We start from the raw sequence: 15,885 nt of genomic DNA, 5'->3' as shown, positions 1-15,885 counted from the left end.
CACCCTGAGTTGCTTCCATGTGGGTGGTGGGCACCCTATGGCCCCAGGCAGGCAAGGATGGGGGCTTGATGGTGGCCAGTGATGTGCCCTCTTGCTCCTGGCTCCTGTTTCCCTAGCAAATGCTCAAAATGGATACTGGGGGGCATGTGGTGCACCCACTGCGGTACCCAGCTTCGGGTGGGAGACCTTTTGGGACCCAGCTCTGCAGGTGAAAGGGGAACAAAAGGATGAGGTTCCCCGCCTACCTGCTGCTGGCTCATCACCTTCTCACACACTGCCTTGGGGTCACATGGCCCTGGGCACTGCTGGTGTTGGGGCTCTGATGGGAACTGGCAGGGGAGGCGGCGGGTGTGAGGTGAATGGGCAGAATGCAGAGCCTGAGCTGGGGATGGAATTGCTCTACATGTGCTGCCCCTGGGCATCCCTGCACATTCACGGTGGGTGAGCCCTGCTGGGGGACACATGGGCACTAAGCTCCCCTGTGAGTGCCAATGCCCAGTTACCCCAGTGTGGTTTCACTGGGAGGGTGGGCAGAGTGGCACCAGGGTGGATGAGTTGTCTCTGTCTGTCTTCCAGTGGACATCACCCCATTATCTCTCACTGTTATCCTGGCCTGCACTCCTCCTGCACCCCACTATCTTGCACACAGTGCCGTTGAAGTGAGCCAGCACAGGACAGAGTGCCCAATGGCTCTCCTTGGGACCCCCAAATCCTGCTGTGAACCCGGGCAGCAGCAGGGAGGGTGCACAGGAGTGGGGCTGGCAGTTTAGGAGGAACCTGCACTCATGTAGGGCTGGCCCTAGCACAGGGCAGTGTGTTGGGATGATCCTGGGTGCTTGCTGTGACACCCAGCACAGGGCACAGGGCTGGACCTGTCCCCCTGCACCCTGCAGAGCTGGGCTGTGAGGTACTGGGCACATCACTGAGCCCTCAGGGCCCCCCAACACATCGCATGGGCATCTCTGGCCCTGATGCCTTCACCACCGTGAGCATCCTCACCTGAGACCCTAGGTAAGCTCAACAGCCCAGGAGCTGTGGGTGTGCTCAGCCCAGCCCTGTCCTCTGTGCCCACTCCTTGCGTTCCTGGCTTCCCCTTAGGCTTTGTTTTACTACCATCCAATGGACTGGAAAACCAGCCTTCCCCCCACCGTGGAAGCATGCCAAGTCCCCTGTGCCTCCCCTCATCCATCACGGATGGATGGATGGATGGATGGGAGAGCCGCCCTGCAAAGAACTGCAGGATACTGGTGAGTGACAATGGGACATGACCAGTCAGTTTGCGCTTGCAGCCCAGAAAGCCAAGTGTCTCCTGGGCTGCATCACCAGCAGCGTGACCAACAGGTCAAAGGAGGGATGGTCCCCCTCTGCTCTGCTCTCCTGAGACCCCCTGGAGCTCTGCATCCAGCTTGGGGGCCTCCAACACAAGACACACACGGACCTGGCAGAGTGGATCCAGAGGAGGCCACCAAAAAGGTCTGAGGGCTGGGACAGCTCTGCTGTGGAGAAAAGCTGCCTTACGGGGAGCTGCCAGACCCATCCGCTGCCTGCTTCACCTTCTCCCCTTGCTGTGGGTCAGAGTTGGGGCAGGAAATCACCCCTAAGGGGTTCTTCCCTCCTTTGCCAGAATTGCCCCAGTCCCACCTTGCTCCCTCCTTAATTTTACAAAGATGCTGAAATGCACCTGTGGCCAGTGATGCCAACACAGGCTGTTCATTGGGCCCAAAATCATCATCACAAACATTAACCCTTTTAACATCAACATGGAGAATCTTGGTGCTTCCTTGGGTGGAAGCAGCTCTCACCCCAAGAGCTGGGATGGGTGAACCTGCCTCCTCCCACATCTTACCCTCACAACTCCCAGCACCCCAGCATAGATCCCTGTGGTGGTGGCCTTCCCTGCGTCTCCTCTCCCAGAACAGCCAATAGAGCCTCTGTTTGGGCCCAGGATGACTGATTTAGCCTGGTTCTCCTTCCCCCTAGAGGACAAAACCCTGTGCTGATGCTCTGGTGATAGTCTCAGCCTGTGCCTACCCTTCATTGTGCTTCATTCCACGTGATTTTGATCCCATATTTGAAACTAAAAACCCCCAAACCCCCTCAAGCCCAGCCTTCCCATGGCACAGAGATTTCTGCATAGCAAATGCTCCAATGCAAACTCTCCCATGGCCCATTTCAGGTTTCTTGCCAGTGCCGGCACCAGCTGCAGACATGACAGACTATCAAGCCTTTGGCAGTAATTGCAGTGGAAGGAAATAAGGGTTTGTTAGGACAGAAAAGGAAAACTCTCCCCTCCTTCGCTGAGCTGTGCCATGCAAGGAAACCCCAAATGGCATCAGCCCTTCCCTCAATTCCCTGTATTTATTCTTTTATTCCTTATATTATTCATAGAATCCTAGAATGGTTTGGGTTGGAAAGGACCTTGAAGCTCATCCAGTTCCAACCCCCTGCCACAGGCAGGGACACCTTCCACTAGAGCAGGTTGCTCCAAGCCCCTGTGTCCAACCTAGCCTTGAACACTGCCAGGGACGGAGCAGCCACAGCTTCTCTGGGCACCCTGTGCCAGTGCCTCAGCACCCTCACAGGGAAGAACTTGTGCCTAAGAGCTCATCTCAATCTCCAGCAGGTTAAAGCCATATTTTTCCATACTGGAGAGCCCCATGCAGTCCCAGCTCTTTTTCCAGCATTTGGGGTGAGCCCCAGATTGGCACTCCCCGACATGGCTCTCCTGCCCCATGGTCTTTGTGTGGTGGGGGCAGTGCTCCACCATGCCCCATGCAGCTCCCCTGCCCCACTGGAGGGAGGTCCCATATGGCTCAGGGGTCACCATAGCAGGAAGGTACCTGCTGCTGCTTTCCTGGGGTACCCCATGGTTCATTGTTGCTTTCTAAATCCAGAAACTAATGTACTGCCATTGGTTTCTTCTGCCTGCCTCTTGTACCTCTTTGCCACTTGTCACATCCATCCCCAACACTGCCTCCCCCGGGGCTGGGTGCAGCAGCTGCAGCCAGTTTGAGCCCCATGTGTTCTGTGTGACAGAAGTGACCTGGGACCACTTGTTTCAGCTCTACCATAGGCTTGCGAGGAAGGAAAAGCATCTGCTCTATTACACTAAAGGGGAAAAGGGTACAACAGGTGGTCTGGGGCTTCCAGAGGTCTCGGGGAGCAATCACTACTTCTTCTTGCTTTTCTTCTTGCTTTCCATCAGCTGCAGCCCCTGCTTCTTGATGTCTTCTCGGGTGAGGACAAGGACACAGTGTTTGTCAGTAAAATCAAAATCATCTGGAGGAGAGAGTGGAGAGGAGCGGGCTGGGGAGGGTCCGTGGCTGCATCTGCTGTGCCTGTGTCCCCAGGAAGAGCTGGCACATTTTGGAGGGCTGCTGGCATCCTGGAGAGCCCTCGGGACAGGCAGTGCCAACTGGCTCTTCCACACCAGCAGCCCAGGGGGACCTGCAGGACCTGCTGTGGCCTATCTCCAACACTGCTGGGGCTTCCCATAAAGGTCTGGAGCTATGGGGTGGTGGGTACAGCTCCTGCTTTGTTAAGAAAAGGTGGTAAGGTGCCAGAAGCTCATTGTGTCCTCCAAAAGCTCCCATAGGAGGAGGCCACTGGCAGAGCCAAGCACTGCTTATTCTTCATAGCCAAGTGATTTTGAAGACAAGGGTCTCCCTCCTTGCCCCACAGCATCCCTCCTTGTTCCTGTGGTGGTTCTATGCTCCCCAACCCACCGTCTGCCTTCATTCTCCCACATCCACACCAAAAACCACCACTATGCTCAAAGCCTTAGAGACAGCCAAGGTCAGCCCCAAGGCCTGGAGCAACTCCTGGGTTGGGTTCTGCTGGGACAGTGGGAGATGGGCAAGGACACCCAGAAATCCCAATGGGCAGGGGCTGGGGCAGTTGTTGTGGGATGTGTCCCTTTCCTACCTTGGACCCTCATGCCCACGTCCTCCAAGGAAACCTTCTGGTTCTGCAGATCATTCGCGATGGTTTTCTCCAGCAGCTGTCTGATCTTCACAAAAGCCTGTGAAAGAGATGCTGTGTTCATAGCTGAAGGGGAGGCGGGTGTTACAACCAAAGGGGTGCACAACCTCGATGTGCCCCTGGCAGGGAACACCCCACAGAGCCCAGCGCCACCTGGGGCTGAGCTGCTCCATGGCTCTTCCCTTGAGCACCTCCATCCCCCAGCTGGGAGGACAGCTTGAGATGGGCCACCCAGGAGAGCCTGGAGTGGGTCCCAAAGACCCCAGCAGGGATGGAGCCCCTGTGCACCTCATTGTCCTCACTGTGGCTGTGGGGGGGCAGGTCAGCCACCCGCTGCACCAGGTACTGCAGCTTCTGCTCACACTGCTGGAGCTTCTCATCCACTCCCATGGCCTTGACAGAATCCTCCTGGAGTCAGAGAAAGAACAGCCTTGGTGGGGAAAACGAGCCCCTTGGGGTGATGGTTGCTGCACCAAGTGTCACCACGTGGTGCCGTTGCACCACCAAGCAGTGGCCTGGGCCGTGCTCAGCCCAGCACTGTGCAGGTACCTGGCCAGGCACGGTGATGCCATGCAGACGGATGAAGAGGTTGTCAAGGCCGTTTTCAAACTCCAGCAGCACCTCCTGGCTCCTCAGCAGCTGGGCTCGCCTCTGTTCCAGCCGAGCCTCTTCCCACTGCAGCCTCGTCCCCAGCTCCTCTGCCAGCTCCCTGGAGCCAACCACAGTCACATCCATATAACTGCACAGGGGTGCAGAGACACCCCAAATCTGTTGCAAAAGCTGCTGCTCAGGTTCTCCCCTGCCCCCAAATGCAGAGCAGAGATGGTGCCTGCAACCCAACTCCGTGCTGCTGCTGGTCCTACTTCCCATGCCAGGCAAGGAGCAAGGGTCCTCCTGCCGCCAGTGCGGGAGCTTTGGGTGCTCTGCCAGGACCAGAGCTGGGGCAGCACCCTGCTCAGAAACCCTCCCGGGGCAGGAGGGGTGGGCAGCTGCAGTGGGATGAAGGAAGGGGTGCCCTGTTGGGGCACCCACCATGCACATGTCCCCCTGCCCCCAAGGATGGTGGCCCGCTTGGCATGACTGTCCCAAGGCCAGCAGCACCTGGTTGTGTTGGGGGGCTGGTGAAACTTCAGCTCATCCAGCTTCATCTCCAGCTCCTTCAGTGTCTTCTTCAGCTCCTGCTTCTTCTCCTTGCACTCTGTGAGGTACTGTTCAAGTTCCACCAGCGACTTCTGCTGTGCCAGGAGCCTGCTGTGGATGTCCTGACCAGGGGAGAGCACAAGGACTCAGCCCAGGGCACTCCTGCAGGGTACAAGATCTGCGCCATGACCCTTTGGAGGTTTCTGCACCAGGAACCACTGCAAGCTCATGTCATGAAGCAAAGCAGCTACATCCCTGCCCATACAAGAGCGGCTTTGTGGGGCTCTGGGGACAGGGGAGAGGAGATAACCCTGCAATGGAACAAGGTGAGCAGACAGGGCTCACTCCCTGGAGCTACAGCAGCCCCAGGTTCTACCAGAGATGGGTTTTCACCTTACCCAGAGGCAGGAGCACTGCACCGCAGCCTTGGCCTTCTCCATCTTCTCCATCACCCAGTCTTCATGCTCCAGCCGGGACTTGGTGGCCTCCAGTTTGGCAGCTGGGGTGGGAGGGTAGTGTCAGGGAAGGATACCTGCGGCTGCGCCTGCGTCCCCCCCTGCACCCTGCCAGGCACTCACCCACCAGCGGGTCCTGCGCGGGCAGGCTCAGGAAGTCCCCAGCGAGGTCATGCCTGGCTTGCTGCAAGGACGTTCATCGTCACCCCCAAGCTGCAGGCACCCTGGGGGAGCTGGCCCTGCAGCCCCCCACCCATGGGAGGCTGGGCACTGATGCCTGCCCTCTGCCCACAACCCTGCCTGCACCAGGTCCCTCCAGCTCACCGCTTTCAGAAGCCTTTCACTCGCTTCCTTGAGCCAGCGTCTGTCTACGGGCACTTTCTGAGCAGCCAGGGTGTGGTGCCTGAGCTCTCTCTCTGCAAGGAACTGGGTTTCCATCCTGACCATGTGCTCCTGGAGCAGATCAGAGAAGTGGCTCCCAAAGCTACAGTGGACATCTGTGAGCCAGATGGGCTTCTGGCATGGCCAGCATCAAAAATGCCACCCCCTACCCTGTGTAAACAGCCAGGGAAGGAAACTGAGAAAGGACAGCTGGAGAATGGGGCATGCCACCTTCCCCATGGCCCGTGCTCCAGGCAGCTGTCCCCACTCCAGGGCAGCCTGGCCCAAGAGCCAGACCTGGGAGGAGCTATGGAGGCATCTGGGTGCTGTGGGCAAGCCCAGCTCAGTCTCTTTCGGTCTTTCTTGAAGGAAGACTCAGCAGCCTGGACACGTGGTGCCATCTGTGGGCTCTGGAGGGTGGGAAAGCACCCCGAGGTGCACTGGACCATCTCACCTTGGTTACATGAGCAGCTCTGAGACCATCCAAGGCCATGAGCTCCATGTCTTCCACCTCCCCATGCCGCAGCTCAGCCACCTCACTCAGGAGGTCCAGGTGCAGAGGCAGATGGGCCAGCTCCTGGGACATGGGGAGCCACAGCACATCACCCCACTGAGTCCCGGGGGTGCCCTGTGCTGGGACAGGAGATAGAGGGGAGCAGGAGGACCTCCTGTAGGAGGGTGTCCCACCAGCACAGCCCCTTGGGCATTCCAGTGCCTTTGCAGGGGGAGCAGGTGAGGCAATGGCACAGTGAGGATGAGCTCACCTTCCTTAGGGCATCCCGCACCACCAGGTACAGGGCAGCCACCTTCTGTCCAGTGTGGACTTTTGTTTGCATCTTCTCAATGTTGTTCTCCAGCGTGCGAACCACCTGGGGCAGAGATGGTTGGGGACAAGGGGTGACCCCATGTACTGAGCCCGGTGCCTACCCAGGGGTGCAGGGGTTGACTGAAACCCCCCACGGGTACTGCCACCCCAGGAAGGGGCCCTGGGTACCTGTACCTGGTGCTGCTTGGCATCCATCTGGGCATCCATCTGCAGCTGCTGCAGCCGCCTCTGCAGCTGCTCCTGGGCCCGGCTCCGCTGCCTCACCTGGTACAGCAGCATGTTGCACGTGTTCATCTGGTCATAGATTTCAGCCCGGAGCTTCTCCTGGGCCACCTGGATGGGATGCGAGAGTTTGCCAGGCTGGAGACAGGGCTCGCTGGGCACCCTTGGGAAAAGGGGGTCCTGCCTGGAAAACTCTTTGCCAAAGTAGAGCGGGGGATGCTGGGACATGGTCACTCCCTTGGCAGGACAGGAGCTCTGCTTGGGCAAAGGACCTGCTCAGGGCGCTAAAGCAGGACCTGCACAGCTGGATGGCGCAGTACAAAGGGACCCACGGGACCACTCATGAACACCTCGTGTCTCACTGCACCAGCCCTGTGGAGTTGTCGTGGCACCAGGTTCCTCTTCCCTACACCCCATTCTTCCGAGCATCCCCCAAGCCCCAGCCCCTTGAGAGCAGCCCAAGCCCACTGGACCCTGCTGTTACCTCCAACGTCTTACTGGCCAAAGTGATGCCCAAGGGCTGCTCCACTCCACAAGCCTCAGAGATGGTGAGCTCGTGCTGTGGGCAGATGAGGGGCAGAGAGAACATCACTGCCAGCCTGGGGATGGTCCCAGCCTCCTGCTGCCCTGCACTTCCTGCTCCTGGAGACGACCAGTGGAGGAGCCGGCTCTACAGGTCCAGCACCAGGCAGGGAGACAGCAGATGGACCTGCTGATACCTTCCAGACAAGGCCTAGAATATGGACATCCTCCCGCACCGCCTCTCGCAGATGCGGCAGCAGCTCTTGGTTCTGTTGGAGCTTTTCTTCCTGTGACGTGGTGTAAAACTTCCTTGCTTGCCCTGCAGGACATTGAGGCGCTGTTGGTACCATGCACGATGATGTGGGGACCAAGAGCCCCCCGCATGCCCCAGGCCAGGCCCTAACACAAAGCCGAAGGGGCAGCACCTTGCAAGGCCATGCTGGCACGCAGCTCATGGATGCACTCGCTGAGGTTTGTCTTCTGGCCCCACATGGTGCTGGTGCTCCTGCCTTGGCTCTCCAGCCCCACAGTGCGCATAGCAGCCATTGCAGTTCCACTGCCCAGTGCAGCAGTCACAGAGCTGTGACCACAACGATGGAGCTGAGCTCCCTGTGCCCAGGGAACTCTTGCTGGGCTGTGACCACAGAGATGAAGCTGAGCTCCCTGTGCCCAGGGAACTCTTGCTGGGCTGTGACCACAGCGGTGGAGCTGAGCTCCCTGCACCCCGGGAACTGTTGCCAGGCTGTAACCACAGCGATGGAGCTGAGCTGCCTGCACACCAGGAACCGTCGCTGGAGCACCTCCAACACCGCACACTGCACACCTCCTGCTTGGCCGCCGCCACCTACAGCTCCTTCCTCTCTGCTGCTGCAGGGAAGAGGTTCATTAATCACCAATTCCTGAGCTCTCTGAGCCACCCAAGGCAGCAAGGGATCCCTCCAAGCCCCACCAGACACAGGGCAAGCACAATTGCAGGGAATATATCTGGACGTATACCCAAACACACCACTGGCACCCTCCAGGAAGCTGCCACCTTATTTCCAATAGCAAGAGCAGCCTATTGCTGCCTAGACATGTCCCTTTGGAAATGTCAGTTAATTAGTCAGGAAACAGCTGTGCAGGGCGTTACGCTCCTGTTGACATGGGCAAGAACCAAGCAGCTCCCAATACTGATACTTATTTTGATGCTCACCATACATTCCTGCTCAACTACAAATGTGACAAGAAATGCAAGCATATACAGTTGTTTGTTGGTCAATACCATCAAGCTCCCACTACTAGAGAGTTGTAGAAAAAGACTTTCTAAGGAAATGGCCTTCCCAGCACCAAGCTCATACATCAGCTGAGATCAAGTTTCTGTAACTTCGGATCTTTAAACTGCAGCCATCCTGCTGTGCTCTCGGGGTGGAACATTGAACACAAAGAAATACAGGATTGCCAAATATCCTCTGAGGCTCTTACTCAGCATCTCCTTTGCAGATTTATAAATGGCATGTTACTGCTAATAGCCAGTCACAAGCTAAATACCAACATGATCATCTCCAGTGCTTCATCGAGCCTGCATGAAGATATGGCCATTTGAAAGACAAGCAGTTGAGTCAACTGCTTGTCAAGGAATCTCAACAATCTGGCCATGCATTTAGAGATCTCCACATTGAGGCTGTGTCCACGTGACAAATACAGGAATTATGCCCCTATGTTTTTCCTAGGCAACATTTCAACACACAGAAGATTACCTTGGGGGGCAAGAGAAAGCATTTTAAATCAGATAAAGTGATTCATGAATCTCCATTTCACTGTCCCTCAGCAAAACATAGCCTCAATAGTGGCAGCGCCTTCCAAAGTGTTACTAAAGACATTTCACCCAACCTTGCACAGCCAACAGCCCACAGACTGCTGCAGCAGTGAGCTTCCAAGAGGAAGCCTCTGACTAGGATTGTGTGAAACTAAAAACCACAGACCACACCTCTGCTTGACAATCTCTGGTAAACTTACAGTTCATCTAAACAACTTCCATACATTAATTCACCTTCTAGTAAAACATACAGTTGTAGTCAAATCAAGCAGGAAACCCAAGGACTGCTTGTTACTTACAATTTCCAGCTGTTCATGGAAGATTTCACTCTCAATAACTTTAATCACCGGCTTGAGCTTCTCTTTCAGTTTCTTCCCCTCCTTTGCTGGAAGGATAAATCGCAGCCTCATGTGAGCACGTTCAATTTGCTTGGTCTCCTTTAACTGCCTGATCACTTCCAGTGCCTGTAAAGACATTCAGAAAAAAGAGCATTTACACACCTGCTTAAAAAGCCCCATGGAGAAGTTACACCTGATGACAACACCTCTGAGCAGAAGCAGATTTTGCCAGAAACAAACCTGCTGCTTCATGTTCTTATGTGGTTTGACAGAGTAGTGAATATCCTTCATGGCTCTCTCTATAAGGATCACTGTGTATGGCCTCTTTGTGTCTGGGTTCACACATTTGTCAGCCACAATAGTCGCGATGTCTCTGAACATCTGCTCCAGCTCCGTGTGTCATTCTTTGTCCGATACCTGCAGCTCTCCTTTTAATAAAATCTGAGCAGGAGAAGTAAAGAAAACAGGTGATAAACACCACAGATTTGACTGAAGAGTGAAAATTCACGCACCTTGGTTAAATTTAACAATTGCTTGAATGGCTTGGTTAGACGAGAAGTGTGGAAAAAGAATAACCATATTAATAACGTACATCACTACGACAGCCAACACTGGAAAGACTTCAGACAAAGAACCCACCACAGAAACACTAAACTACTAGAAGAGAAGCAAAGGTTGACTAGAATCATCACCCACAACGTGTCCACAGTTCATGTCCAACCAAGAAGTAAGGAGTAAGAAACTAGATCTGTTCTTAACACTCAACCGAATTGTCCAAAGTAAGCAACTGTCCCCTTCCTCTCCAAGCCTTTACAAAGCCAAGGGTGTGACACCTACCACCTTACAGATTTCTGTTTGGTCATCTGTCCCAAACGCTCGAATGAGATCTTCCTTCTTCGCCACCTGGCCTTTGGACACGTTGACAAACACCGTGTGTGTCTGCAGCACCGCGTCAAGGTCTTTCTCCCTGGAGATAAGGCAGGGTTAAAAAACGTGTTAAGTCAGCAACCTGAGAGCGAGAGTACGAGTTGTCAGCGAGGAGGAACAAGTGCTGCTGCCCAGGGCTGAACCGGTGGAGCCCGGGAGCTTCCGTGACCCACATGTCACGACCACGGAACGGCAGAGACACCGCACAGCCCCGGGGCACTGCCCCTGCGCGGCTCCAAAGCGGTCAGGCGGGGGCGGAGCCGGGGGGGTGGCTGGCTCCCCATTGGTCAGAGCCACCCACGCTGCCTTCCCGTTGGCCCCCCGTATGCTTTCCCCGCCTCCCCGTCGCTTCGCAAAATCCGTCCAGAGGGAAACGGGGAGCGGCAGCCCCTGGGCCGAGTTGGGAGCGCTCCGCCGTGAGGGCTGCAGCAGCGGGTGTTGAGGGGGCAGACGGGTGTCCGAGCGAGGGCCGGGCGTCTCCCGGGAGGGAGCGGGGCCGTGTGTGTGTGAGAAAGGCCGCGCAGGGGATGTGGGGGTTAACCACAGAACCATGACACGGTTTGGGTTGGAAAAGACCTTAAAGCTCATCCAGTTTCAACCCCCTGCCATGGGCAGGGACACCTTCCACTAGAGCAGGTTGCTCCGAGCCCCGGCGTCCAACCTGGCCTTGGACACTGCCAGGGATGGGGCAGCCACAGCTTCTCTGGGCACCCTGTGCCAGCGCCTCAGCACCCTCACAGGGAAGAACTTGTGCCTCAGAGCTCATCTCAATCTCCTCTCTAGCAGGTTAAAGCCATTCCCCTTGTCCTGACCCTGCAGCCCTTGTCCAAAGCCCCTCTCCAGGTTTCTTGAAGCCCCTTTAGGCACTGGAGCTGCTCTAAGGTGTCCCCTTAAGGAGCCTTCTCCAGGCTGAACCAACCCAGCTCTCTCAGCCTGGCTCCAGAGCAGAGCTGCTCCAGCCCTCACAGCATCTCTATGGCCTCCTCTGACCTTGCACCAGCAGCTCCACATCCCTCTTATCTTGGGGGCCCATCTACATGTCTGTTAAATACATCCAGGGACAGTGACTCCACCACTGCCCTGGACAGCCTGTTCCAATGCCATGCGCAGTACTGGAGCCATGGGGTCATGCATAGGTGTTATAGGCAGCTAAAAACGCTCCCACAGTGATGCCTGGCTGTCATGGATAAGGTGGTTGCCTTAGCCTAGCGGACAAGATACATTAGGGAGCTTGCACCTTCTTGTCCAAATTTGTCCTGCAGGCCAATACTGTCACATTACAAGGGGGGGACTTAACGCTTATGCAAAGTTAGTTACATTTGTAACTTTTGAGATAAGATCATCCAATCCAAGGAGAGACTAAGCCCGCGCGAGAGAAGAGAACAGGTGGAAAACAGTTTTGTCTTTTAGACACTATCCAAGGAGCAACTGAGCCTGTGTGAGACCAAAAGGTTACCTGCGGTGAGGAAGAGGAGCTGTTAGCCTTCATCCCCACGACCCCCTACGACCACCACCAGGAGGCACTGTGCAAGAGCGGTGGGAGGAGTTTTAATTAGCATACGAAGCAGGGATAGGTTATGAATATGTATAGGTGATCTCATGAATATGTAACCACAATGCTATATATTTAGAAGACAAACGGTTGCTAGGGGGCACGACTTTGGTGGGACGACCCCCATGCCACCCAGCACTGAATAAACATACCTACTTTACAACTTTATTGGCTGAGTGGTTGTAAAGTCCTTTCTCTGCATGTCAGGGCAACATGGTCTATTGTGAGGCATCCCTGCCCATGGCAGGGGCTTGGAACTGGATGATCTTAAGGTCCTTTCCAACCCTAACCGTTTTATGATTCTATATATTAGGAATGTCAAATGTATGCATGTTAAATAGAGAGAGCAAGTAGGATAATTGCTTCATCATACTCCAGATTTTTGCATATATTGTGATCACCAGGACAAAAAACAGAAGAGTTAATATCAATAGAATGGCAACAGGATGAAGCATTCTGTTTATTGTTCCTGTAGCTGTTAGTGACCATCCAAAAAGAGTGTCCCACTATCAATGTTTTCTGTCCTTCTTGACTTGTTCCAAAACACAGTGTATTTCCTCCACATTATGATGGACAGTAATCAAAACTTTTTGTCCATTTCCTTGAGCTTGCTTCAGCAATCATCTCAGGTCTTCATGTTGTAACAGTTTTCTTATCAAGGTAAGATTCATTCCAATTGGGGTAGGCAGCAGGTCTTGGATCAGTGTATAGTTGGATTGTAACAATTGATAAGACATGACAGGAGCTGAATAAGTGAAATCCTATAATCTCAACAAAATTACAAACACAAATGTTAGAGTGATTACTTGTATCTACAGTAGTTATCTACATGCATAAGGTCATAAGAAGTTCTCATGCAGGCACATCCTTTTCCAGTGTACACAAGTAGTTTCTGGGTTTTCATTAGGATGTATTTGGAAATGGCAGATGTTCCATTCAGTGTCAAGACAAATGTCTTGAGCTCTGATGGTCCTACTTTCGCAAATGAATCCCTATTGCTCTTGCACAACGCGTGCATCAACATCAATAGTTTGCCATTTATTTCCACCCTGGAAAGGCCCTACTCCACAGGATAGAGTATAGTCCTGTAATGTTTAATCCTAACTCAACGATTGCGTATATGGTATATACGAAAGCATTGTGTATAGTCAAAAAAAAGCTGTGGCCATGCTGTCAATAGGGTCATAGGTTAAATTGACTAAATACCACCAGGACTGGAATTTCTTTTTAAATTCAATTGTGTTATCTCAAATCACTTTCTGGATCTCAGTGGGTAAGGTACTTTCTTCATTTTCTCTTGTAATTGCAGCTGACATTGATTGCATCCATAGTTGAGCTTGGATACAACTGAGAGCTAAACAACATTGTTTTGGACTACACCATGTGCATCTATGATCACCTGATGGTCTTTTTCATTTTTTTTTCTCCACTGAGGTAATATATCTGATAGAAGCCATTGGTTCGTTCCCAGAGCCAAAAGGAAAGATTGTAGAGGATGTCTCAATTTGTTCAAATCACTGGTTATCATGGTTAGTTTGTTCATTAATACCTTGGAGTCTGTGCTATTTAGAACTCCCTGTCCTGTTCCCCAAATACCAGTCACATCTCTTTTTGCTTGCTTTTGAGAAAAGAGGGTTTGTTTATGCAACCAGGTTGTCCATCCCTCATAAGAAGTTCTCAAAAATGGTGAACAAGCTGGTTGGGTTCCAGAAATGTTAGTTTGCACTGACAATTCGACTCATTTGAGAGATTATGACAGATCAAACAACATTCATTATTGGCCTCTGTTTTTAATCACATATGGTCCAATTTCAGAAATTTGTGTGGCTAGAGTTTCCTTATTATTTATAATTGGGGCAGATGATGTTGTACTAATTGTATCAGGAGTGGCTGATGTCATACTAGTTGTACCAGGAGTAGATGATGTTGTACTAGTTGTACCAGGAGTGGATGATGTTGTACTAATTGTACCAGGAGTGAATGATGATGTACTGGTTGTACAAGGGGTGGATGATGTACTAATTGTACCAGGAGTGGATGATGTTGTGCTAGTTGTACCAGGAGTGGGTGATGTTGTACTGATTGTATCAGGAGTGGACGATGTTGTACTAGGCTCAATAATGTCTGTTTTAAATTTGAATGATAGTCCCACACTACGGCGAGGCCAGAGCAAGACTACAAAACCAGGTTTAACCAAGGTAAAATTGTACCAACAATCCAATCACTCAGAGGTACAGAGTTTAGTATCTGTTTCTCTTGGGTCTGGTATACTATCGGGCACTGTGATCTGAGTGGCTCTCTCATGTGTATATCTGTTGATCATTCTACATCCTAACTGGATTTTTTCTCCAACCGTCCCAAACAAGAGGGGAACCCAATTTTTCCTATCCCAATCCCATATGTTTAGAATATTCTTCAGTTCCATGCATAGCCACAGTAGCCAAGTTCAGAGCCTTGTTGCTGGTATGAAGTCCCATATATTGGGTTTATTTAATGTCAGCTTGGGACCATGGCCATTCTGTGTCCTGTTGATTACAAATCAAGAGGAACAGTATTGTCAAGGCAAGAGATAATAACACAAATCCAATCAGTTGGTAGATCATCCTTAAAATTTAGTGGTAAAAAAATTATTACAGCTAAAATTAAAGACAGTATTCCCTGTAGGAACAGACCCCTGTGCTGCTAGAGCTGGGCCTAAACCACCATGCCTGCCCAAACCCTTTGAGTGTGAAGGGTGAGGATGTCCTCTGCTGTGATTCCTGCAGCCCTTTGTCCCCCCCCTCCCCGTGGATGTGTCCTGCACCTCGGAGGAATCATAGGGGTCCAGCTGCCCCCAGGGGCTCTGGGGCCAGTTGAGGCTGGGGGGCGGCGCAGCTGTCATGGGGTGTCAGTGGCACAGCCACCAAGGACTCCGAGGGGGCTGAGCTAAGCCAGCTCCTGCAGGATTGCCCATCGGTTTTGACAACCCCAGGAAGGTGGAGTCCATAGAGAGCTGGCGGGAGCCCGGCCACCCCATCTGGCAGGCCCCTGACATAGACGAGAGGGATGCCAGGATCTTCTCTCAGCCTCAGCTCCTGAATGTCCAGCAGCACATCGCAGCCGACCCTTACCCTTGTCCTGCTTTCCCAGGGGAATCTGGGCTGTGCAAGTGCACCCTGATCAACAGCCTCTTCCTGATGGACTTGTACAGAGTTCACGCTGAAGGTGAGGATGGGAACAGTCCCAGGGTTGGGGCATTCTGGGTGTCTGAGAGGGTGGCAGAGCCCCGTGCTGCTCCTGGGGGGCTGCAGCCCCTCTCCCCACTCAGCCACGCTCCTCCAGGTCTCCGATGCTGCCTGCAGCACGCTGTCAGCTGCCCATTGGCGCTGAGGACGGCTCCACAGCAGTGGGGACCCCCCCACCTGGCACGGGCACCCCCGCGGGGCCTTTGGCCTCATTGGGGAAATCCTGCACTACTTTGCTTTGCCCCACAGCCTGACATGACAGATCTTATCCAGGAACAAAAGCCGCCCAGACCCCTGCACCAAAGAGGCAGTGCTCAGTGCCATCAAGGAGTGCAGGTAGAGGCCCTTGCAGCAGGAGGACAACCAGGCTTTGGGAAGTGATCACAAGAACAAGAGAAGGTAATAAGCCAGCAGTTCAGGTTGCTGACAGTGAGTTGGGAAGGTCTAAATGGGGCTAGTGCTTCAGTGGTGGCAAAGGGGATGTGACTAGGAGTGAGTGGAAAAGTACTGTGGGAAGTGAAC

General features: G+C 53.4%; 1 protein-coding gene and 2 long non-coding RNA genes across 3 annotated transcripts; all 3 read right to left on the bottom strand.

The window, feature by feature from the left end:
• Positions 1 to 3,169: 3,169 nt before the first annotated feature.
• LOC115603112 (coiled-coil domain-containing protein 183-like) lies at positions 3,170 to 8,073 on the bottom strand. Its single transcript, XM_030474729.1, has 14 exons — positions 7,953 to 8,073; positions 7,725 to 7,846; positions 7,490 to 7,564; positions 6,958 to 7,116; positions 6,722 to 6,880; positions 6,412 to 6,534; positions 5,901 to 6,029; positions 5,700 to 5,760; positions 5,520 to 5,620; positions 5,080 to 5,243; positions 4,531 to 4,693; positions 4,284 to 4,389; positions 3,925 to 4,047; positions 3,170 to 3,279 (listed from the first exon to the last, which is right to left on the bottom strand). Exons 1-14 carry the CDS (start codon positions 8,071 to 8,073, stop codon positions 3,170 to 3,172), a joined length of 1,716 nt encoding a protein of 571 aa, XP_030330589.1.
• Positions 8,074 to 9,113: 1,040 nt separating this feature from the next.
• Positions 9,114 to 15,260, bottom strand: LOC115603149. The gene is made up of 3 exons (XR_003989775.1): positions 15,250 to 15,260; positions 9,600 to 9,606; positions 9,114 to 9,457 (listed from the first exon to the last, which is right to left on the bottom strand). It is a non-coding gene; the product is annotated as an uncharacterized LOC115603149 (long non-coding RNA).
• On the bottom strand, positions 10,054 to 10,612 carry LOC115603145. The gene is made up of 2 exons (XR_003989771.1): positions 10,498 to 10,612; positions 10,054 to 10,101 (listed from the first exon to the last, which is right to left on the bottom strand). It is a non-coding gene; the product is annotated as an uncharacterized LOC115603145 (long non-coding RNA).
• Positions 15,261 to 15,885: the final 625 nt, after the last annotated feature.

The sequence above is a fragment of the Strigops habroptila genome (genome assembly GCF_004027225.2).
Source record: "Strigops habroptila isolate Jane chromosome 13 unlocalized genomic scaffold, bStrHab1.2.pri S16, whole genome shotgun sequence".
Taxonomy (NCBI): domain Eukaryota; kingdom Metazoa; phylum Chordata; class Aves; order Psittaciformes; family Psittacidae; genus Strigops; species Strigops habroptila.
Note: the sequence above shows the minus strand (reverse complement) of the source record. Positions and strands in the feature narration are given on the sequence as shown.